Here is a 24,526-nt window from a genome sequence, read left to right on the forward strand (position 1 = left end):
CTCTTCTTCGTGGTTTCGAAGTTGGCTTTTGTTATTTGAAATGTGGGTAACAAGTCACCTGCTTCATAGTATCGAATTTTCATTCATAAAATGAAGTACAGTATGGGTGTACCTGCAAGCTTGCAGACACATCCCTGTGTCCAGTCTCTTCTGTACTATGCAGAGGGTCTGCAGGTCCGCATTCTTCCTATGCTATGCTGCTTCTGAATTGGTTGGGTGTGGAATTAAAAAAAAAAAATTGCCAAGTCCAAATAAAAAAACAAACCGTTATTACATTGGCAGCTCATTGAAATGAAAGGATATACCACATAATGAGAGGATTTATGTGAATGTTTTATTTTGTCATTTGAAGCTCTTGTATTTTTGGAGATTCTTTCAAAATTCTATTACTTCTTTTTACCTAAAGATAATGATCACTTACATATAAAGTTTTATTATGTTTGTGCTTTTCAAAGAGACTCCCATTTCATGGATGGGCCATCTGCCAGTTTATGGAATTAAGTGCAATTAGCAATAGTCTTTGACTTCCCTCCTCTGTTGTCCTTGCGAGTTATTACTGTATAGGTCAGCAACAAAAGACACACCCTTTACCAAGTGTTTTTGTATATGCTACCAGAAATGCCTTCCAAAACAGGTTGGTTGAAAAATAGTGGTGATGGATAATGTTTATTTTTACCTTCAAAGCCAGAAACAATAAGTGCAAGCTAAGCAAATTGCTAATGTAATTTGCCGGTTTTGACCACCATGTCAATAACTTTATTGCTGTTCTGGTGTCTCAGGGCGCCAACAACGTACAGGTGCGGCGGGCTGTGAAAGACACCTTTTCCAACCCAGAGTCCCCCCAGCCCTCACCGTACAGCTCCCCCAAACCTCAGCACAAGACCGCCCAGAGCTTCCTGCCCCCTGGCTGGGAGATGAGGATAGCCCCAAATGGGAGGCCCTTCTTCATTGATCACAATACAAGAACCACTACATGGGTAAGCTGCCCTGATTTAATTCCATTTAAAGTGTCATGTCTTCATTTGAAAAATGTGATGTTCTAATTTGCGCTGAACCACTGGTTCTCAGTAGTAGTATATAATAGTAGAATTATGTTGGCCTAATTGGAAATTTGTGTCCTAGATGTGTTCTGCTTAGGTCTTCCAGTGTGATCCTTTTTACTTTTTTGTCTGTTTTTTTTCCATTTCAGTAAATTATATATATGTATGTATTTAAGAGCATATTGCATTGTGGACAAATTTAAAAAAAAATGTAGATGCTTATCATAAACTACAGGGTAAGGTTCATATTTCAATTCTAATTTTTAAAAATACACTTCCTCTCATTCTTCCAAGTTAGCTGAATGCCGAAAGTTGCAGCTGAATGAAGAACATGTGACTACCAATTTCATAGTAAAGATTAGGATGTTAATTGTTTTTTTGAAGCCTTAATACTCCATTAAATGGGAAATGCTGAAATGTTACCTCACTGTGGCCAAACAAATACCTTGTTAGTTTTGAGTGTCAGTGCCCTTTATTAGTGTTTTCTGCTTTGTCTTTGATTAACAGAATAACTTGTTGGCCCTGATTTTGTTTTGTTTTAAGGCTGTATTTGCTTTCTTCATAAACAAAACTGCAGTTATAGTTAAAAAGCATTGTCTGCATGCCAAGAGTAATGATTTAATTTATTCTTAAGGTTTTAAGAACACTGTTACTGTAGGACATCTGGTGCTGAGAAGTTACATGGCAGTTTTTTCTTCTGTAATCATGTTTCTCTGACTGTGCACACCATGCATAGCCTTTCACATTGTGTTATTAAAAAGAATCACTCTTTGGCACGTAAGCAATCAGGGCTCTGCAGGGCAGAACACTTAGAAATTCCATTCAGGCAATAAACTAGCAGCTAGGGCTTGAAGTATATTACAAACATATAATTTACAGCTAATAAAGAAGCTAGTGTCCATACATTTTTTTCTCTGCTGTCTTGCATCACACTAAAAGGCATTTTTTTGCAAATAAACAGTTTGACTATTAGTACAAAACTGTGACTTTAAGGAAGGAAGCACATGCAGAGCAAGCAGTGCCAAAAATCAACATGAGGCTGAAAAAATCCCATCACAGCAGTTGCCTGCTGGTATTTGAGGATAGAACTGCAGTGTTAAGCATATTTTGTTGTGAGATGTGCTGCTCAATAACAGTGGGTTAAATAAAATCTGCGTTATTCCTTCTGATGGTTCTTATTAAGATTCTCTTGTTTTTTGTTATCTGTTTTTGCTTGTTTTCTGTTTTTGGGTATCTGGTAAAAATCAATTGACAGGCTTTTTGGGGGTATTTACAGCATAAAGGCATTAGAAACTTGATGTTTACCTGAATGGTGACACATCATGATGTTACTGTATATGAAACACACAGGCTTCAGTTTGTCTGTTGATCCATCAATGGTTATAGTAGAACAGCTTTAAAAATGCTGTTTAATTAAACAAATGATTCCTGCTGATGTTGATGCATTTTATTACATTGCCTTGCACATCAAACACTTTCTTAAAATTCACTCCTGTATTTTTTAACGTCACTATGTGAAAAATATAGCACGTGGCTCTATGGCTAAGGATCTGTGCCCGTGACTGGAAGGATGCCGGTTCGTGTCCCGCAGCTGGCAAAGGAATCCTACTCCGTTTGGCCCCTGAGCAAGGCCCTTAACCCCAACTGCTCCAGGGGTGCCGTATAAATGGCTGACCCTGCGCAGTGACTCCAAGCTTCTCTCCCTGTCTGTGTCTGTGTGTCTCATGGAGAGCAAATTGGGGTATTTGAAAAGACAAATTCCTCATACAAGAAATTATATATGGCCAATAAAGTGATCTTCTCTTATTGTGAAAGCTCTCAGCAAAACCTTTCTTTTTCTCCTTGCAGGATTTCTAGCCTTAAAATAACATATATTTGTTTGATTGGGAGGATAGTACGTTGATTAAAATTTCACTGCAGACTGACTATGTTGGATAAAAGATAAATCTTACAGAATATAATTTTGTTTTATAGGAAGATCCACGCTTGAAGTACCCAGTTCAAATGAGGACGAAAGCATCTTTAGATCCGAGTGACTTGGGGCCTCTTCCTGTAAGCATATGCATCATATGTGAAATTAAACTATTGCCCCTTAAGGACCAGTAAAATCAATCTTATTTGAAATGTGTTCATCTTTTCAACTATATTTAGGTACCTTGTTTTCAAAGTCTAATGTAAGATTAAAAATGAATTTTCATCTATTATTAATTAGTTCATTTTCCTCCTGAGTAATTTGATGATATTGAAACCAGGAGAAAAAAATATTGTAGAGTAAATTCTTAATTCCACCCTCCCTTGTTACATGTCCACATCCAGTTTAAAGATTACACAAAACAAAGACAGAGGTACTGTACTGACACAGCTTGAGATCATTGTTACACGAAGTATCTTCTAGGTGTTTTGCAAGAGACAGCAAAGATTTAGTAGCAACAAAATAGCTTCATAAATTCATGTGTAGTATTCTAAGCATTCAGTGCAAGGATTGCTCAATTATGACTAAGAAGGTACCACTGATTACAGCATACTGTGAATTGTCTTGTTCCTGGGGCAAAGTGTAAAGCAGAGACTACAGTAGGTCATATTCTGCCTGTTTATGATACTGTATTTTTCAGTTATCTTGCTTAGGAGATATTTGGATGTGGGATATTTAGGGTTATTTCCCTTGTTGACTGATAAACATTGAACATAGTTAGCGTGACATAATTTTCTTATCATAGACAAGAAGAAAACCCCCATAGAACCTGAGGAAGAATGTCCAACAATTTTGAATTTAATTAGAGAGAAAAAAAACATTGTATTGCTTTTATGCAAGTAATTTCCTTTGATATCCTCTCTGAATAATTGCTTGTCTTCAAATCCCAGTGTGTTAAGATTCTGTTATTGCCAGTGCCTCAGATTGTGGGCACTAGAGTTCAACAAGAGTTGAACCTCTTGATAAGTGTCTGTCATTCATTTCCAATTGAAGTGTACTCTGTATTTTGAAATACACAATATCTCCTGGTCCTTAAAGGGTAGAGAGAAGTAAAATGGCCTTGGGATTCGCAGTTAGGCATTTATAATAGCTTGCTAACAGATTACAGAAATACATTTCTTCTTATCTAGGCTTCATCTAAAACCAAAATCCATGAATACAGTTTCACAAAACCTTTCGTTTTACATTATTTGAGTTTTTTATATAAAGGGAGATATACATTTGTGTGACATCTTTTATCAGCTCAAGCCTGTGAATGTGCTGAAAAATCATGAATGTCACTATGGCAACTACTGAAAACACCAGTAACCATCATCAACTGGTTTGCTGCAATTACCTACTGTTGTCAATATTATTGGTAGTAATAGTAGTAATGGTAAAAATTAAGAAGTTTATTTTCCATCAACTGTTGATAGCAACTGGTACCAAATTAAGACTACATCTTACATTTAAGATAAAATGGTGTCTGTGGATATATAAAATAATGTAAATTATAAACGTACCTTCAGCCAAATCAGCCTTTTTTCCATTTTAAACCCAAAACATTTTAAAAACTAGTCAAGGGATATACCATTTTGTATTATGTTGAGCATTTTTAAGCTTCAGTTAATGATACCACTATCCCATAAAACATTACTATAGTGTTAATGACTCATGGGCTGTAATAGCTGCTGGAAGGAGGATATACAGTACTGCTTTAATCTCATTCATTATTCTATAAGATTTATTGCCTACTTTATGCTGAATACTGTGGAGGTGATGTTTTTACACTCCAGCTGTTCTGTTATCAAGCATTAGCAATGCTTAATACATGCCTAACTGGGGACTTCACATGAACCTTCAACATTTACATTGTGTGTATCTTTAACACCTTTTAAACAAGTCTTGGTCATATACATTGAGCCAGTGGTGTCCTGTTGTTCATTTATTTGTTTCTATTTCATGGAGTGGGACGTCTAATGCACTGTATCTTTTGGCAGAAACTGCTAGAAGAGGTTGGTGCAAACGCAAGTGCAGGAGGCCCCCTATCCATCACTGCTTGCTAAATGCCTAATGAGTGCAGTCTCATAACTGGCATGGAATGTCTCCCCTTGCTGTTTTTGGCCCATTCATTGGACGTCCACCAAAACCACTTGCTGCAAAGCTTTAATTTGTTCAGTATCTTGAACATTGTCTTATTAAAATATTCAGAAAGTTATTGACATCCAGGCTTAATTTGTGCTGCCCTAAAGAGCTAGTCACCAGTGTGAAATACTTGCTGTGTGCTGCATGTGTGTGCCACCATCTAAACACACCTATTACACAAGGTCTTGCGCCTCAAGGTGTCCAATATCCTGTCACACTGTGGATTGTCTTGCCCATGTGCCAATGAGTGTGGATTCCTAAACTAATCTGTTCCATGTTGGGCAATCAACATGTATTAATTTCTATTCTATCATTTCTGTGCTTGTTGACCCCTTTTTGTTTTGCTAATATAACAAATACTTCTCTTTTGTGCTAGCCTGGCTGGGAAGAAAGAGTTCATGCAGATGGAAGGACTTTCTACATAGACCATAGTAAGTGCACGTGCATATCCAATATGGGATCACGGGGGTGGAGTCTATCCTGGCGAGGGATGAGCACAACATACAATGATAGGATGTCAGTCCCATCACAGGGCACATACAGACACAGACATGCACACAGTCACACCTAGGCCAATTTTCCCACAAGACAATTAGCTTACAGTGTCAATATGTCTTTGGACTGTGGGAGGAAACTGGAGCACCCAAAGGAAACCCATGTGCACATGAGGAGAACATACACCACTCAGACAGCACCTTGTGAATTTAACCCAGGGCCCCAGCTCTGTGAGGCAGCAACACAAACCACTGCACCACCATGCTGCTCGCTATTAGCTTATTACTCACAGAAAAGAAGATACTGTAGATGTTAGGATTTACAATTGCAGTCTGATTGAAGGAGGTGCTGCAAGGTGGTCAGAGAACATGCAGTTCTTATTTTCAGAGGCAGATCATTTCCTTATCTGGTCACAGAAGCACAAATCTTGTAGACACACCAGTTCTCTAGGGCCAGGATTGAGAACACCTGTTCTTTAAGGAGGATGATGTAAAGTTGGCCAATGTGAGTGATGCCAGGATGATGTGAAACAAAAGGCAAACTGTGTATTTCTTTCACTGACATATTTGAAAAGAAAATGGTTACGATTCAAAGATGAGCATTTCTATTAGCATATTTTACATTTGTATGTCACTTATGAACGCGATGTGCAGTGCCACTGAGCACCACATACACATTCTGCTTTACACAAAACCACCGACAAACATTTGGTTTTCTTCTAATGAACCACTGCTGGTCACTGCTAATTTGAAAAGCAAGAATCAATATACAATAAGAGTAAATATGTATTGTAAGGGAATTATTTTCAATATAATTAGTAAAATTTTTCACCCTGCTGTATTTTACACATTTTTCTTCATGTTTTTCAGACACTAAAAATACACAGTGGGAGGACCCCAGACTCCAGAACCCAGCTATCACTGGCCCAGTAAGTAGCTTGGGTTTAACTTACAGTTTTATTCTGTAGGTGGTAGTAGTTCAGGTGGGTAGCTGCGTCAGCATGCGTAGGCTGCAAAGGAACAAGTAATAGGTTTATTCCATGCTGAAAAAAAGAAGAAAGAGAACACAACGTTTCGGCCGTGGAGCCTTCTTCAGGTGTCACACCTGAAGAAGGCTCCACGGCCGAAACGTTGTGTTCTCTTTCTTCTTTTTTTCAGCATGGAATAAACCTATTACTTGTTTTATTCTGTAGATGACAATTCTGTTGTGAAATTTTACTACTAAAGCAGATTGTTTTTCATGATAGATGCAATTTTACTTTCAGAAACATTTGTCCTTTTTGATACTGTTGAAGTGTGTTTTATTTTTATTTTTTTCCTGACCTTCTGTTTTTGCTTTTTTCTTTTCAGGCTGTTCCATATTCCAGAGAATTTAAACAGAAGTATGACTACTTTAGGAAGAAATTAAAGAAACCAGTAAGAGACTTCTCTGTTACAGATATTTAACAATTCACCAGCAGTCCAGAAGGTTATTTATGTCACCCTTATATCAATAATTCCCACACACTTGGAACACCTTCATCTTGACCACCTACAGTAATTAGGTTTTTTACTAAATTTCGAGTCTTAACTAATTGCTGATTTATGGTTGACCTACAAGCCATGTTGGCCATATTTTAACACAATTACTCCTCAACAGATCAAAGTCCTTAAAACCTTTTTCACTTGGTTGCTGTAAAAAATAACTGCATTGGTTTCATTTAGTTTTAATAAAAATAAAACAAAATCTCATTCTCATGACTTCAATCTTGGTTAGAACCACTTTACATAAATTTCAGAGTTGTAGATACATGGATAAATACAGTATGTAGGAGATTTATACTTTTTACTTCTGCTCCTTTTTAAAAGCATCTGACCCCAGAGAACTTATTCTTTTGCTCTTACGAATTTCACCAATTGTATTTATTTTTTGGTGGTTACTGGTTGTCCAAAACTATTATTTTATATTGTTCACCCCCCTCAGTTTTTCGTCTAACTGAAAAGGCTTTTCACAAAAGTGTCTTTATTTGCTTGTGTTTTCCCCTCAGGCGGATATCCCCAACAGATTTGAAATGAAGCTTCACAGGAACAACATATTTGAGGAGTCCTACCGGCGGATTATGTCCTTGAAGAGACCAGACATCCTGAAGGCCAGGCTTTGGATAGAGTTTGAGTCTGAAAAAGGCCTCGACTACGGTGGTGTGGCCAGAGAGTGGTTCTTCTTGCTATCTAAAGAGATGTTTAATCCCTACTATGGACTCTTTGAGTATTCTGCCACGTAAGTGCAGGACTTTCACAAGGAATGAGTGCTCAGTTAAGGTATTGCTGCAAGAAGATGGAGGCTGTATATTTGATATGTTTTCTTTCGTAATGTTTATATTGGCATACATTACCCATGGAAACAGAGAATGCCAGAATATTCGTTTTCTTTCAAAAAGAAGGAAATAGTACCGCAATACTTGCATCATCAATGATTAACAAATATATCCATTCTCATACATAAATAATGTCATTGATAAATTGCAGCAAAATGATCTAATAGTGTTACAAGTCTTAAACAAAGCACATGGCCCTTGAATTAATTAGAAAGGGTTTTTTTTTTTAGACTGGTGAACTGATCTCATGTTGGGCATTAAATGTCATAAATGTGGGACATACTGTAATTGCCATAAATTTTACTGTTCAGAAAGCAGTGTTGTAAAAAGGTTATTTTAATTAGTTTCTGTGACTGGTGTTTAAGGTTGTGGCTTTCAAACAGTGCATATCTGACTATCTGAGTTTTTCCATTAACACGTCTGATTTTTCCTTCTTTGTGCCAATTAACAAATCCTCACCCCAGTTTTAATTTGCATTTGTCCCTCTACCAGTGAGAATTGTTTAAAATGTTAAAGCCACAGGGCTGCCAGCTGCTAAAATAAATAATATTGCATTTTTAGTAGGATCTTGCACAAAATGTGCTTGTTATTGCCTTCACAGGCCCTTCCTCTCATTCTCTGAAATTTCCTGAAAGCTCCAGCGTTCTAAATTATCAGACTGCAAAACGTGTATGAAAAATTACTGTATTTTTCTTTTCTAAATTTGAAGACTTATAAATTTGACATGGTTCCGTTTAATGTTGATTTCTGTTTTTATTGCTGATTAGAATAGAGGACGCATTTTCCTAAAATGACAACAATTTGCACTCCAGATGTCACCTCATGCTCAACATAAGAAACATGTACTGTATATGTCCAGTAGGTATATATAGAAGTGGAGTGTGAAAGTCTAGCATAGAAGATGGGAGTCATGTGTTTTGGAAGATGGTACTAAAATGTAATGTTGCTGTCTTATTACTCTCAGAAATGATAAAGAAAGTGAGAAAGAAACCAATCAGAAAGTGAGATGTATCATTTAACCTGTTTTATATATTTACCTGTATATGTATTATACAGTATATGTCATTATTTTTATTTGTTTGTTACTAAGATATATTTGGTGAATTATGTGTGAGAGTCAGTCACCAATTTAATCCAGTCTGATATCTTTGCATAACAACAGTATATCATGTCCTATCTCATTTTGTTCCTTTTTGTAGCGATAACTATACACTTCAGATTAACCCCAACTCTGGACTGTGTAATGAGGACCATCTCTCATACTTCAAGTTCATCGGTCGTGTGGCAGGAATGGCAGTGTTTCATGGGAAACTGCTAGATGGTATGCTCAATGAATTTATACCTGGGTTTATTTTACAAACTTTTGTCAACATGTTGGCTAACAACAAAAGAACAAACTAGTATGGATAATGTATGCCCTGTTATTACCAAAATATAATATGAACTCAAATGAGATTTCATTTTATCAGTCAGCTCTGCTTCTGTTTCTGATCATTTTCAAATTGGCTCTTTTATATTTCAGGCTTCTTCATCAGACCCTTTTACAAGATGATGCTGGGGAAACAGATTACACTGAAAGACATGGAGTCAGTGGTAAGGAGCATGACCCTTTTTACTTGGCTTCTACATATGTTTTGTCCTGTGTGTGTATTGTTCTGAATTACCTGTTGTATGTTGTTTTGTTGTAATGTAATGATTTATTGTGTTTCCAGTCATTATTATTATTATTATGTTTTGGGATTTACGATCTTTAGTTGCAGTATGTTAGTGCCATCTAGTGATTACAAAAGACCTATTACATACATTTAAGGTTTGCAGATGGATGAGAGTGCACTGCCCAGTATTCTAAGAACATATGAAATTGTATTTATTCTTATAGATTTTCATTATTATAATCTTAATGTTAATTCAAAGTTGCTTTTGTAAAGCTGGAGCAAAACACATACATTTATTGATCTACAACTGTGTCTTTACTTCCATTTTTAGGACAGTGAATATTACAACTCTCTAAAATGGATTCTGGAGAATGATCCCACAGAGCTGGATCTACGGTTTTGCATCGATGAAGAAAACTTTGGACAGGTATGAAACACCATTATGGGGATAATCTCAGGTATCAACACTGGGGGACTTGTCTATTGGGTCTGTACCTCACTTAACTTCTACAGAAATGAAAAGAAAGGGTGAGGAATTTCTTGGCTGATCCATTTGTGGGATGAGCAGATATTTTAAATGTTAATTCATGGACATTTAGATACTTCCTTTACACTGAGGTTTTCTACTAGTTAAATTGTATAAGCATTTAGAAAACACTAAAACAATGTTAAACCCTAAAAGCAGCATCTACTGAACCAGTGTTTTTAATCGCAGTCCTGTAGATCTACTCAGGTTTTTTACTACAAGGTTTGAAATTGTATAAGGGAGATATATCTGATTTTTCTTTTAGTCTTTCCCACATTCATGTCTACAATGCAGTGCAAGACAGTGCTTTAAATGTGGTGTTTTAATTGATTCGCTTCTGTAACTGATAGTGCCAAGGACTGAAAATGGGCAAAGAGCGCTTATTTCATATGCGATCTAGGTTGTGACAGTATTATGCCAGTTTTAATCCTGAATTGTAGAGCTGTAATATGTTATTCTGTGATCAATATGAGTTTTCATGTTTTTTTTCTAGACATATCAAGTGGATTTGAAACCCAGTGGGTCAGAAATGGTTGTCACAAATGACAACAAAAAGGAATACATAGAGTAAGTTACATGACTTTTTCAAAACCTAAATATGAAGGTGATTCCAAAGGTCCTAAGCCTAATACAAATATGCATTGTGCTGATAACATGTTTTATTACAACATCTTTTAAGTCCTAAACGTAAACATTTTGTCAGCATCTATTTTTGTCTCTATTTCTTTCTTCTATTTTAGTCTAAGCATTCTGAGTCACCCTTGTCTGTGGAAGATTTCTTTTGATTAAAACAAATTCTTCTCAGACTTTTTCTACTTTTTAATGTACTTTGGTTTTATTTCAGCCTTGTTATTCAGTGGCGGTTTGTCAACAGAGTTCAGAAGCAAATGAACGCATTTTTGGAGGTAAGGTGTACATTTGTCAAATGATGTTTAAGACGTTTCAAAATTAACTTTGGTGCTGGTATGTAAAACGTTGAAGAGCTTTGTCACTAGGGGGCAGGAGTGTGCTTTTAACTTCATATTGACATGCCGTACATTCGGACTCAAAACCCTCTTACACAGTTCATCTAGAACATGCTTCTTAGCTGCAAATTCTTATCCTTTAGTAAATTTAGACTAATTGTTCTTGCTATTAGTGCATGGGCATGTAAGAAGTATCTGCATTTTGAATACAACTGTTTTTTTGTACAAATGTTTAAAGGGAGTGAAAAGGTTACTAAAATTTACAAATACCTCTATTGGTTTTGCTAGAAGGTGAATCAGTGGCCAAGAGGGCAAAGCAAATTCTCATGTTAGAAAAGAGAAGGCAGCAAATTATCTTCATCCTTCATTTATAGGAATTTGTGTGTTAGGTATTTTTGGTATTTCAGATCGTATTTATTGTTAGAACAGATTAATTTTATATTTAAAAAGTAGCAATTTCAAATTCTGTTAAACATACTGCATACTGTTATCTACACACTTTAATAAACTTTCTACTCTCTTCGTTCACAGGGTTTCACTGAACTCATTGCTATTGATTTAATAAAGATATTCGATGAAAACGAGCTTGAGGTATTGTTCATTTACATCCTTTTAATTGACTTAATCCTTTGTTTAGTGCTGAAACTATTACATATATGAGAGAAGGTATAAAGAATTTCTTCCCAGGCTGATGTAGCATGTTTTACTGTAGGTCTAGCAGTTTTTTTTACATGCTTCATACAGTATATTACATATGTTTCATATATTACACAAAATACTGTTTTTCATATAGCTGTAACTTTACTCCACATATGTTTGGTAAAAAAAAACGATTGACTAATGATTGTGGTATAGAATAACCTTCACATTCGTTTTCTGAAATGTTCTGCAATAAAGTGTACTTCCCAAAATCTCTAGAGTTTACTGGTGAAAGCTGTTGTTTCTTGTACCTGGAGTTTGGTCAAATGTTTCTTCACTATAGTTTTTTGTAAAATTTCTTTTTTTATTGTTTAAAAAATATTCCAATGAAAAAGATTGCAAAATAAGGGAATTTAGCCATGTTTAGATGTTTTCAGTGCAAACTGTGAGTCCTACAAGTCTTCTGAATATATTTAACCCTATAGGTTCATTTTATCATACGTTAAGTCACATTTGACTAGATAACATACGCAACCATTTTCAAATGAGCAACTAGACAGCTGTAGGTGAAATTCAGTTGGACTTTATAGCTGAATGTACTTCTCTACCTTCCACTGGAAGGTATCAGAAGTGGGGTTTCAGCACGGGCACAGTGGTGCAGTGGTTAGCATCACTGCCTTGCAGCACTGGGGCCCTGGGTTCAGTTCTGAACCTAGAGTGCTATCTGCATGGAGTTTGTACAGTATGTCCTCCCTGTGTTTGTGAAGACTTCTTCCAGATGCACTGATTTCTTCTCAGAGTTGAAAAGACTGACTGGTAGAGTGTTTGTGTTTGTGTGTGTGTTCTCTGTGATGGACTAGTGTAGTGTCTAGGGTGTATCCTGCCTTGTGCCTGTTGCTTGCTGGGATAGACCCTTGCTCCCCTGTGATCCTGTATAGGATAAAGCAGTTAGAACATGGATTGATGGTTTCAGCAATTTGCTTGGTTTCTGCACAGCTGCTGATGTGTGGCCTGGGGGATGTGGACGTCAATGACTGGAGACAGCACACAGTCTACAAGAACGGATACTGTCCTAATCACCCTGTCATACAGTGGTTCTGGAAGGTAAGTGCCAACTAGAAACATCCAAGGAGTAAAGTATCCAAAACATGTCTGAGGTCTTTACTCTGTCAGAGCACTACATTTTTAGTTTTACCCTTTCTTTTAATTTAATTCCTGCTTTTCCTTTCTTTAAATTACTGCTTTTCTGTATATTGTGGAAATCACTTGCAGGTCTGAACAGAATAATTTAATCTTTATTCACTTTAGATTTTTTTTCCAGTTTTTCTTTTATCATAGTTACTTAACATCTGTTTACCTCAAAATCATAATTTATATCATGTTAAAATTGTGCTGCCTGGGACTTGTTGAGGAGTGCTGGGTAATTCTGAAGATTGAATGTGTTTGACGCACGGCCCGTCTCGTCTGGAAAACAGCAGGAATGCGGAAGTGTATTTTACAGTTCATAAGGCTGATATTTATTGGAACCCCCACTGACTATACAAACAGTCCTGTCAAGTGTAAGAATGACCATGCACAGTAGACTTTGTCTGGAGTAAGACAGCAGAATGTGCTCATTAGGTTTATTTGGTAAAAAAAGACGGGTCTAACAAAATAATGGAATTAAATGTCACATAGGATCCAGTTTGTTACAGGGATGGAAGCATGTGCTCAGGCTTTTATGTATATAATCCAACACAAAGTGCTAATTTTCAAGCCTAAATTAAATCAGAGCTCCTGAGTTGTCAATAGGTCTTAATTCTTCAAAGATTTGTGATGAATGGATTAATAAAACTTAATTGGCTTTTTTTATGAATATGTATGTGTACAAGAGTTTGAGTTGTCTAGGTGAACTTACTGTAGGATTCTGACTAGCATTTGCTGTTTCAAACAATTCTTTGGACTTTGCTAGTACGCTTTTTTAATGCAAGCCTTGAGCTCAACACCTATTGTATATTTTTGACATTGTTTCCGTAGAGCAAACCTCACTAAAGACAAAGCTGTTTTCTGTAAACTGCTGTTGATCAAGTAGGCTGGAGACATTATCTTAAGGGAATGTCCTACACTGACAGGCAAAAAGAGTTAAAACTTTTTCAGGCTTGAACAGAGAAGATTAAGGGGATCTGCTGTACATATTCAAAATCCTCAAAGTCACTGACAAAGTCAACCCAGTGGACTTCTTCGGAATGAACAGTGAAACACTAACCAGAGCAAACAAATGGAAACTATGTGGAAGTGCATTTTAAACCAAGAATAGGAGGCATTTAATTACCCAAAGGGTTTTGGGAACATGAAACAAGTTACTCAGCCATGTTGTTAAAGCCGATATCCTGGCATCTTTCAAGAAACAGCTGGATGAGCTCCTCAGATCATTTAACTGCTAACTACAGACTAAATAAGTTGGATAGCCTGCTCTTATTTGTAACTATTCTTATACTCTAGATAATAAAGTTAAAATCTAGTAATTTACAAAATGTAGTTACAGTATGGTAACAGAGTGGCCAAAGAGGATTGAACTTTGCCTAAAAAGAACATTATTTAAATATCAGCAAGACTAGCAAAGCTCTTTTGTATATATTTTCACAAAATATGGCTTATAAGGTTAGTTAAACTGTCAGTGAAGCACAGGGCACTTGGTTAACTTGATGTAATTAAACTTTTACCTGATCATTGCTCTTACCAGAACAGACAAGTGGAGATTAAAGTCTGTTTGATGTACTGTTTGGTCTAACTGCAGTGTTTACTCTGATGAAAGAACCAGACAGAGTGCTTCATTAGTTATCAATTGTCAGAGTGATACTGGACTCACTTTCATCATTTCATGTGAAGAGGTCACATTTTTTTAAAAAAGAGCTGGTTAATGCTACGTTTATTCTTTCCAAATTAAAGCACTTAATGTTTTTGTAATTTTGTATCATAGAAGGGTAAATGGGAAAATGTGTTGAAACTGCTCTAACAATGGTTTCAATCTGGTGTCTTTATTAGTTTTCACAGATATTTATGATCTTAGACTTAGGAACATTTCTGGAGCAGTGTGACAGTGAACATTGTCCAACACTAATCTGCACCGTTATAAAGAAACTTTTTCAGTTACAGTCAAAGGAGCGGAACATGTACCCCATGAACAGTATATGCTTTCCCTCCTGGAATTCCTGTTCGGTTTGAGAAGGATGTTCTCTGTACTCTGTACTGGGTGGTGCCCTATTATTGGTTTCATTTGAATTTCAGCAATTAAGTGTACTCTAAAAAAATCACCCAATTTGTTTTGAGTCTACTAAAAAAATCCGCCATGTAACATCAGTTTGCTTACACCCTGTCACAAGTGACACCTGAATCAGGCTTAATTCTCTTCTGAATCAAGGCCAGAGGAGCACAGATGGAAGAGAAATGCACTCTAAGCTGAATGAGAGTCCCATGTGTCCACAGATTGCAGCAACACATTTTGAAAATATTGTTCATCTCCAAGTGGACTCTCCATGCTACTTGTACTCATTTATTTGACTTCCTTGCAGGCCGTTTTACTGATGGATGCAGAGAAAAGGATCCGGCTCCTTCAGTTTGTCACCGGAACGTCACGAGTGCCTATGAATGGCTTTGCCGAACTTTATGGTGAGAAGAGTCTTCTCACCATCCGAGTCCACTTTTACAGACTCAAAGGTTTTCTGAAGCTCCGTTTTGCAATAAGTTCTGCAGATGCACATGTGCCTGCCAACATGTTATTTTCACTTGAGCAGTATTTGAGTGGGTCTACATGATGGTACTCATGGAAGTGTTGAGCATTGAATGGTCTTATTTTTATCAACAGATGTTTTTACAGAACTATGAAAAATCAGTTTTAGTTTGACAGGAAATAGTAAAAAGCAAAAATGTAAATGCAAGTTAAAGAAATATCTCATTCTAAATGCATGAGTGGAAGGAATAAAATACTACATTGCCTACCAGACTGCATTCTGTGATAGATCCAGCTTTCTCCCACAAATACAAATTACTAATGGGCCAATAAGTCTAAATAAAACTCATAAAGAAAATATTTCTTTCAATATTAAAACTTGTTTAACAAATGCTTTTTATTGCATAAAAGTTATACAATAAAAATACAAAACAATAAAAATCATAGTTTTTTTCTTCCTCGTGCTCTAAAGTAAAGTTAAGTTTTCTAATGGTTTTTAACAGCATCTGTTTCAACACCATAACTGACACTAATCATCTACGGTGTTTTTGTTGTCTTTGTAACAGCTTGTTCCTCCTCCCCTGTTTTTTTATAACAGGTTCTAATGGGCCTCAGTTGTTTACCATTGAACAGTGGGGAACTCCAGATAAACTACCTAGGGCCCATACATGGTATGTTAAGGTTACAGATGTGATCAGAGGGTGTCAGTGCTTTAATATCAAAAACCATTTTAGTGCTACATGTAATTGCTGCAATAGAAGTTGTAATGTCAGGCTAAGCTTAAAATGAATGTTCTCGATTAGCCTGACTGGTGAAACAGTAGTCTAGCAGAATGTTTTAGAAATTTAGCATACAGCTACAGAACATTTTCAGAATGTACAATATCATAAGAAAAGCAAAAATTGCCTGTGTGTTAAAATATACCACAATGAAACATTAAAGCAGTTTTGTATTTAGGAGGAATGGTACATACAGTACTATTTCTGTACCTTTCAGGATTCTTCAAAAAAAAGATGCCGATGCTGTTTTGATAAGTTAACGTGCTGTTAACTTATGTTATTGATGTTCTTGATGGGAAATTTCTGACATGTTATCACTTTTTTTTTTCACCACAGCTTCAATCGCTTAGATCTCCCGACCTATGAGTCATTCGAGGAGCTCCGAGAGAGGCTCCTGTTGGCAGTGGAAAATGCTGAAGGCTTCGAAGGCGTTGATTAAGACAAGCAAACAGACACAATGAAGAACACTGCCATTGTTCTTCAAGTCAGAGCAACAGATTTATTCTTTTATTTATATATATACACATATATATAAATAAAAATGTATATATGTATAAAAATAGCTATGGACTTCAGGACTGTTGTACAGTGGCTAAAGTTAGTGAACAATTTCTTCTATGCCTGTTCCTATTCCAAGTTTCTGGGAGACTGGAGAAGTTCTGTGGAAACTGTTACCACATAATATGAACTCCTGATGTGCTTCTGTGAACCTGCTCTTTATACTGTGCTGTGGAAGGCATGGCCTTGGAATGTTTTGCATTCTTTCTAACAGCAAATGGAAATGATAACTTTTATAGCTCTAATTCTATAGCACCTGAATACCTTAGGAATGATGCAAACATCACTGTCAAATTTACCCATTTCTTTATTGTCACAATGTGTTTCCTATTTCATCTTGCAAGGATATCTACACGCATTATCTTTCATAAGGATTATTTTTTTAATCTGCTTTTGCAAGTAAAGAAGAAGAAGAAAGTCCTAATCAATTTTAGATTTTTTTTGTGCATTGCAGAAATTTGTACTAATGACATTTTCCAGAATTTTAGACATTGCAAGGACACATTAATCATGCCAATTACAATTGAATATACAGTATTTACACTGAAATTATTGAATAACCGTGTAACCCGCATGAGAATTTATTTTATTTTAAAGCACTATACATGTATAAATGATTAGAAAGAGAAGGATTTTTCCATTTTTAGACAGTATTCCTGGAAGGGTTTGAGTGACATTTATTATATAAATACTATTAGACTTAGCCCTATTCATACTGCTGTAAAATAATTTCTTATAACATTCATATTTCTTTACCAGTTTCTTTGATAGTTTGTAATGGAAGTATTAATAATGAATAATAACATGATATGAAGCTGTAAGAAAGCTATGACTGTCATTGTTTATTTATTTCATCTGTGATTTGCTGATAAGAAAATCATTTCTTTGTTTGCCTTATTCTGACACCACTGAAACTAAGGGCACTTTATGAATCACACTAAGGTCATATGGCTTATTATCTGCTCTTAATATTAACTTGAATGTGATTATATTTCTTGAATGCACTCCATTATGTGGTGCAATACCAATTGTCTGTAAATTTGGCTGCTGCTTGTGTACAAACACACTGGCTGTGAAGAGAAGTCTTTGAACTTGGCTTTCCTCATCTTACTTACTGTTCATGTGTCCTGTTCTTCTTCTGGGGCCCATGTGTCCTTTTACTACAGTATATGATTCATTAATGAGATGCTTGTTTTATGGAGTGGGAGCCCCTTGTGTGTTTTAAAACCAACTTTGCAAGACCATGTATCTTTAAAATAGTATGAAACTATAAATAAAACAAGCCTTGTTGATATATATTAAGCCCTCATAGAAATGTCTTCACTAATGTGCCAGTTGTCTCATAATTTAAAAAAATCCTGTATTTATATGCCTTCTACAACTCGGTTTTTAATTTCTCAAAGTTGTGAAAAAACAACACAGGAATGTGGGAGTCATCCATAAATGTAGATTTCTGACACATTAGTGGCTATCATTTTTAACTTTTAAAAATAAAATAGTATTAATACTATTATTAATAGTATAAATAGTAGCTATATGACCTTTTTAATGGACTTCATCCGTACATGAGCAGTATACAGTAATAATGTTTAATACCTGAGTACTGGCATCACTAGATAGTCCTCTGGACTTGGCACACCTGCTACGTTTATAAATGCCTTTAGTTTCTGCAGGATCCTTCTTGATGATTACTTATAAAGCACTATAAAATAAGGAAGTATTATAATAAAAAATGGAGCTCAGAAGCAAACCCATTGACATTCTCATTGCCTTTGTGTGTTTCTCAATTTCAAAACAATACAAAATAATACTGCTTTGGTAAGGATCAGCATTTGGAGTTCCTACTGTATCTTTCAATAGTAGAGTAATATTTTAAAATGCTTTCTGTATTTTACTCATTTTTTACTACTCTGTCATCTTGTATTGTAACAGGATCTTCAAATTAAATTACACCAGTTTTCAATGTAACTCATTCTTTGACTGAAATGACTTGTTTCATCTAGACTAGTCATATACAGGATTTCACAAATGTACAGTATATAAATGATACAGGTTTTTTAAATTGGATATAAGAAGCATTACAAACAAGATGTGGTTGTTTGACCAAATTTGTTCATTATATTGATTAGATTATCAATCCAGAAATTGTATCTACTATAGCAATTTCCTGAAGAATCTTACTGGAATTAAAATAACCAAGATTGATCAAAATTTCTTACTAAGTACATAATTTTAACTATATTCAATGTTACCCATAAGATTTTCACTATTGTATATTTAAAACTATCTTTTATGCACTATTTGTTTGCATTTGTTTTCCACATCATTTATAACTTAATTGGACCAATGCTTATTAAAACGTATGACTTACACAATGTATTCTATAAAACCAAGCCCATTCAAAGTGCTGATGAGAACTAAGGTGAACCGTAAAAACCTTAGTAGTTCATAGTCAAACAATTTATACAATTTAATTTATTACATAGCAAAGCATAACAAATGGATTGAAGCAAAATATACTGTACTGATGCACAATGGAAATATTCAGGACTTGTGCATTTAATTAAATATATTACACAGATGTTAACTATAATCACAGAAACATGAACAAGAAACAGAACAGAGTAATTATTGGATGTTACCTCAATGAGCATTAAAACAATTCTGGAAATGTTGATGCATAGCTTTGGTCCTCTGGATGAACAGATACTGTGCCTGTGCTGACTGGATGATTATACCCCCGGGTTGATGGCAGTGGTAAGTTGGCCTACTTGTACTGTATTCTATTGGACTCAGCTCAGGAGTACAAGCTTACCATAGCAGGACCTTAGTGATATTTCTTTTTGAAGTCAATAGTATGGTAGTCCTATCACTCTGTGGATTTGTGTCACCCTACTAGAAATTGGACACTCGTGCAATATACTTTATAAACATACAGTATGCGTTATAGATCATATCCGTAACTGTGACATACTGTATAGGAGTAAACTGTAATACAGGTTCTGAGAGAGACGCTGTTAAGCAGAATATTCTCTCCATGGAATTCTCTAGGGAGTGACCATTTTTATATGCGCAGTTAACAAGTTTACAAGCCAAGATCAAGGTAATTGATATTAGGAAAAGCAGTTGTCCTAATACAGATCCCTGTAGAACCCCACTAACTTCATCACCCCAATTTGAGATTTTTCTACTTTTCAGTAATCTTTTCTGTACATTTACCAGTTTGTTAGAAACTAGTAACTTTCACAGTTAGAAAAATACCTTCAGGCCCAGGTAGTTTGTTCAGTAGTTCAATCCATCTACATAGATTTCGTACACATTACCTGTTCTTTTCTGACCTCTCGCTGCTACAATAAAAAAAGTGTTAATTTTAATCTCAGTGACAATCTTGCCTTTTTTATTCTTTGTTTTCCTTGTATTGAGATACAATTCTTAAATACACTAATAAAGTTGCAGCAAGTGCACAGCTGTTGTCTTCTTAAAAGCACGAGTTTGTTCAGGGGTCTCTTGAGTCATAGATACCATATTATCCCAGCTCATCCCACAGATATTTAATAAGGCTCAAGCTGGTCAGGTAGGGCATCTACGACGTAACGATCACATTGTCATCTTGAAAGAAAGCAATTGTTATACGAGCAGTATGAGTGCATGCATTGTTCTGCTGGAATGTTGTTACAGTGCTAAAGTGATAAAGTGTCAAAATGAAGGTCCAAGACCTGATTATTGTAACATTATGCAGTCAGGTTGCCATTAGGCACTACAAGTAGAGATCTGTATTGACTAGACATAGAGGTGGGGCTATAAAGAGTTCTGTTGGGGTAACTGTACTGGAGCCCTTGCTTGGATGGTCCCCCACAAGTGGGCTAACCTCATCACCAGTGTCTCATCAACTCACTAATGAGATGATTTAGTGTTAATGCAACAATCATTGCAAGTCACTCGAGTATGCCACTGTTATATATAATCAGTTAATAAAAATGTTTAATCAATCTCCAAAATCTGTATACTTGTATTTTCTGCAATTGAGCCTCCTAAGCTTTATATCTATTTGTTTGATTGCTCGCTATGTATAAACAATTCTAAAATATGTTGAACTGTATAAATAAATGACTGAAAAATAAATGATTTTATTGTACATTTTAAAATGTTGCAAACGTTTCATACAAAATGTTAATACATTTGCTTTTTTTTCCCTCTTATGCAAGTCATTTATGAAAATTCACCCTTTGCTTTTAAACAAAAGGAAGATATTTTTATTTGTTCAATCTGTAATATTTTGAGTTCATGTCATATTTGCTCATTCACTTGTAGCAGGTAGTCGTGTTTAAGGAGTGTGTATGTGTCTAAAACACTTCAACAGCATGAAACAAGACTTTTATACTGTGCTCTGAAGTTAGATATTAACTGGCAGTAGTTCAGTCAATAGCTGGCAATTCTTTAAGCTGAAATAAATAATAAACATTATAATAGACTTAATCCATCAAAACATATGACAAATGAATTGTGTCTTTTTTATTTTCTTATTAATTTCAGTACAAAAGGAAAATACAAAAATGGGAAAATGTAGTTACAGTACAGCAGGGGCAGGAGCAAGAAGTCTGACATTTATTTTGGCAAGAAACCAGCCTGGACCAGGTCTGAACCCTTATAGAAATGTGTGTTTTAAACAGATCTTATAAAAACAGTTTTATTAAAACATTTTACTCAAGAACATTTTTCATTATCTCCCTTAACGAACATAATATCATAGTAAATGAATTGTATTGAACCTATTGTATTTTAAGCCATAACTTTAGAATAGTACAATAGATAAATCAGCCTTCATGGTTTATATATATGATATTTACTGTATGCTAACTCAGTATGTATATATTTTACATACATCGATAGAGTATGTACTGTAAGTGATCAAAACCTCAGGAAACTACTTAATAAAAATGAATGGTTTATGTTTCGTCTTTCTTTCCTAGGAAACCTTCAGGGTGATTGTTTATAGTTCATGCTACCAGAGTGATGATGAAGAATTATTATTATTTCATTTATCATAGTGTCATATATGTATGTGGTGAAAGATACCCAGTTCATTCACACTGGTAATCGGACTGTTATCAGTTCCAAGGGTAAGTAAATAAAATTGCAGGATTGTCCAGGGCCACTATTATCAAAACCCTTTTGAATCAACATGTAGTACAAAGTCAAATATTTTGTTTTTTAGATCATTTTATTATTAAGGTACAGAGATGTTGAATTCAAAATGAAGAGAAAATTAGTAGTCAAAATGTTTTACAACATGGCCAAGTAAGGAATTGGTCAGGTAATGTACTGTTCATTACTTGTTTCAATAAAACACTATCCAGTATATCCAATTATATATTCTTCAAATGTATTTTAATCAGTTATCACAAAGCACATGATTGTCCTGTGTTTTTAGTTTATATGGAACATGCAAGGTTCGCAAATTAATTTTCCCCATATACAGTATTTAGAACAAAACAAAAGTTATAGACCTTGATTACAATATACTGTAGTGTACTATCAAAACTTTCAAGGACCAAAGTATCAAAACTTTTTCGTAAAAAAGAGGAAATATGCAGTATTATTAGTGTTTTTATCAAAAAGTGCTTGATTTCAGCACAATTATCTTAAAATATGAAGTGAAAGGAGAAAGAAAAGTAAACTTTCAATCATGTTTAAGTATTCCTAACATAACAAAAGACTTAATTTAGCAACAATTTAGAACTGTAGTGCATTGTTTTCTCATTACAAGGGAATAAATGGAATAAAGATGTAAACTTGGTGAAGTGGTTAAAGTTTTATGAACATGGCCCTCTGTATCTTATAATTTATATATGTACTGTGTACTTTGTATTTTATGTCATGTCAGGATCTTCACGAAACATAAACCTTAACCTCATTTGTATCTCAAAAATAATGGACGGAACAAAACAAAGTTTAATTGACCTGAGTGTTTTGTGGTACAGTATTTAGCAAGCACATAAATCTTTATCTACCTTGTGGCCTGAGCCATGCTCAGCCATTTTGAAGTCAACTAAATTTCTTCCATGATGCTATTCAGCCTACATGCAAAGTAAGTGTAAAGAAGGTTGTGTTACAACATGACATTGTAAAACTATGGGTAACTTTAGAAAGCAAATGGGGATATTCCGCCTGTTTACTCTTTTTACTCTTTTTTAAAAAAGATAGTCTTTTTACCTTTATGTGGTTTATCTGCTCTGATTGCATCTGTTTATACAGCTTGTTTGAAGAGATAAGAGTTTCTAAGAACCCTGATGGCCTGACAGACTGGGGCTAATGGACTGATGTTCTTCTAAAATTATTTAACTTTTGACAAGAGCTGAAAATGTGGATAAAAGTGGATTGGGAGTGAATGTGATATGATTAGATAATTTAAGTTCTTCCTGCATGAACATACAGGAAGACCATACTGGAGACCTTTGACCTTGATCTGTATTGCTGCTGAGAATATTATTTTCTCCATTAACACAGATGCCAGGGCTATAGAATGGTGAGCTCCATTCATTAAAATGAACATCATCAAAGGTCACCAGCCCCTACAACCAAAAGTTCAATGGGAATAGAAGAGGTACAGTATGTTACTTCAACTCAATGATCTGCTATAATCTCATTTGTCTTTAATTTTTGCTCATATTGTGCTAGGTAAAGGACTTAGTTCCCATAGTTGGAATCTGAAGACATTAACAAGGTAAATTTTTATGTAGCCTAAAACCAATAACTTATTTTCTTCCTCATTTTGAGGATGGTTCATTTAGCAATGCAAATCTTTGGACACATAATTCATTTTGGTAGCTTTAGCATCTACAGGCCCTTTACATTACTGTTTAACAACCAAAACCTAATGAAGGGCAAAGAAAAGATTTGAAAGCTACCTAAAAACATTTGTCCACACTCCTTCCCAACCGTCCCTTGCTCTTTGACCCTCTCTGAAGTGGGGCGGGGGTCAGATATACAGGTACACGTGGCACCAAGCTCTTTGCTGGTCAAACGTGTTGTCCATTAAAAAGATAATGTGTGGCCAAAAGCACATTAACGGATGAGGCCAAACAGACCAAAACAGCACAATTAGTTATAATTAGAGACAAAAAAGGTCAGGTGTTCTTTTTGGTATATCTTATTGAATACTTATTTAATGTAGACGTTATTAAATTGTGACCTAATATCTGAGTTACTTAATGAATATTCAATCAATCCTGAATGTTTGCATTTGCATGTCTTATTGTTTCAACATTAAATACAAGATATAATATCTCACTAGGCTCCTGCTCTTTGTATCATTCATGCTTAATGTGGGCAGGTATTTTAAATAAATATTTGTACAATATTTTTTTAATGTCACATATCTTTTTATTGGAGCCAGAATATTTTGCACAATATTTGTCTCTTCTTTTTATAGCAGAATATTTGTACCATAAAGCGTCTTTTATTAGGTTATGTCTATAGTCTTTTCTCTTAAAAACATTTAAAAACAAATGATAAACAAGGTAAACTTCAGTGTCACGGTTATAACTTTCAGTTTAAAAAAGAAATGATGAAGGAAAGAATGCAGACTCAAGCATCTATTTTTTTATTTAAAAAATGTTTAAAATTGCTGAGAACTAATACTGAATGACTGCAAAATTTACAGTTCTAAAAGTTCTTTTCAGGTCTCTGCCTTCCTTTGTCAGGCCATTTC

The 24,526-nt window shown here is 35.2% G+C and overlaps 1 protein-coding gene across 13 annotated transcripts in view; it reads left to right on the top strand.

The window, feature by feature from the left end:
• nedd4l (NEDD4 like E3 ubiquitin protein ligase) overlaps positions 1–18,783 on the top strand; it is a 107,217-nt gene extending 88,434 nt beyond the window's left edge. For all 13 annotated transcript variants that reach the window (XM_088911696.1, XM_088911693.1, XM_088911697.1 and 10 more), the window contains 16 exons: positions 780–977; positions 3,015–3,092; positions 5,513–5,567; positions 6,501–6,559; positions 6,981–7,046; positions 7,658–7,887; positions 9,184–9,305; positions 9,507–9,577; positions 9,971–10,066; positions 10,659–10,732; positions 11,010–11,070; positions 11,662–11,721; positions 12,766–12,873; positions 15,321–15,417; positions 16,077–16,149; positions 16,594–18,783. In XM_088911696.1, coding sequence (XP_088767822.1) covers positions 780–977; positions 3,015–3,092; positions 5,513–5,567; positions 6,501–6,559; positions 6,981–7,046; positions 7,658–7,887; positions 9,184–9,305; positions 9,507–9,577; positions 9,971–10,066; positions 10,659–10,732; positions 11,010–11,070; positions 11,662–11,721; positions 12,766–12,873; positions 15,321–15,417; positions 16,077–16,149; positions 16,594–16,696 — 1,551 coding nt within the window. In that variant the 3' untranslated portion in view covers positions 16,697–18,783. The remainder of the gene's footprint in view (positions 1–779; positions 978–3,014; positions 3,093–5,512; positions 5,568–6,500; positions 6,560–6,980; positions 7,047–7,657; positions 7,888–9,183; positions 9,306–9,506; positions 9,578–9,970; positions 10,067–10,658; positions 10,733–11,009; positions 11,071–11,661; positions 11,722–12,765; positions 12,874–15,320; positions 15,418–16,076; positions 16,150–16,593) is intronic.
• Positions 18,784–24,526: the final 5,743 nt, after the last annotated feature.

This window comes from Atractosteus spatula, chromosome 3, assembly GCF_055471065.1.
Source record: "Atractosteus spatula isolate fAtrSpa1 chromosome 3, fAtrSpa1.hap1, whole genome shotgun sequence".
NCBI classification, from domain to species: domain Eukaryota; kingdom Metazoa; phylum Chordata; class Actinopteri; order Semionotiformes; family Lepisosteidae; genus Atractosteus; species Atractosteus spatula.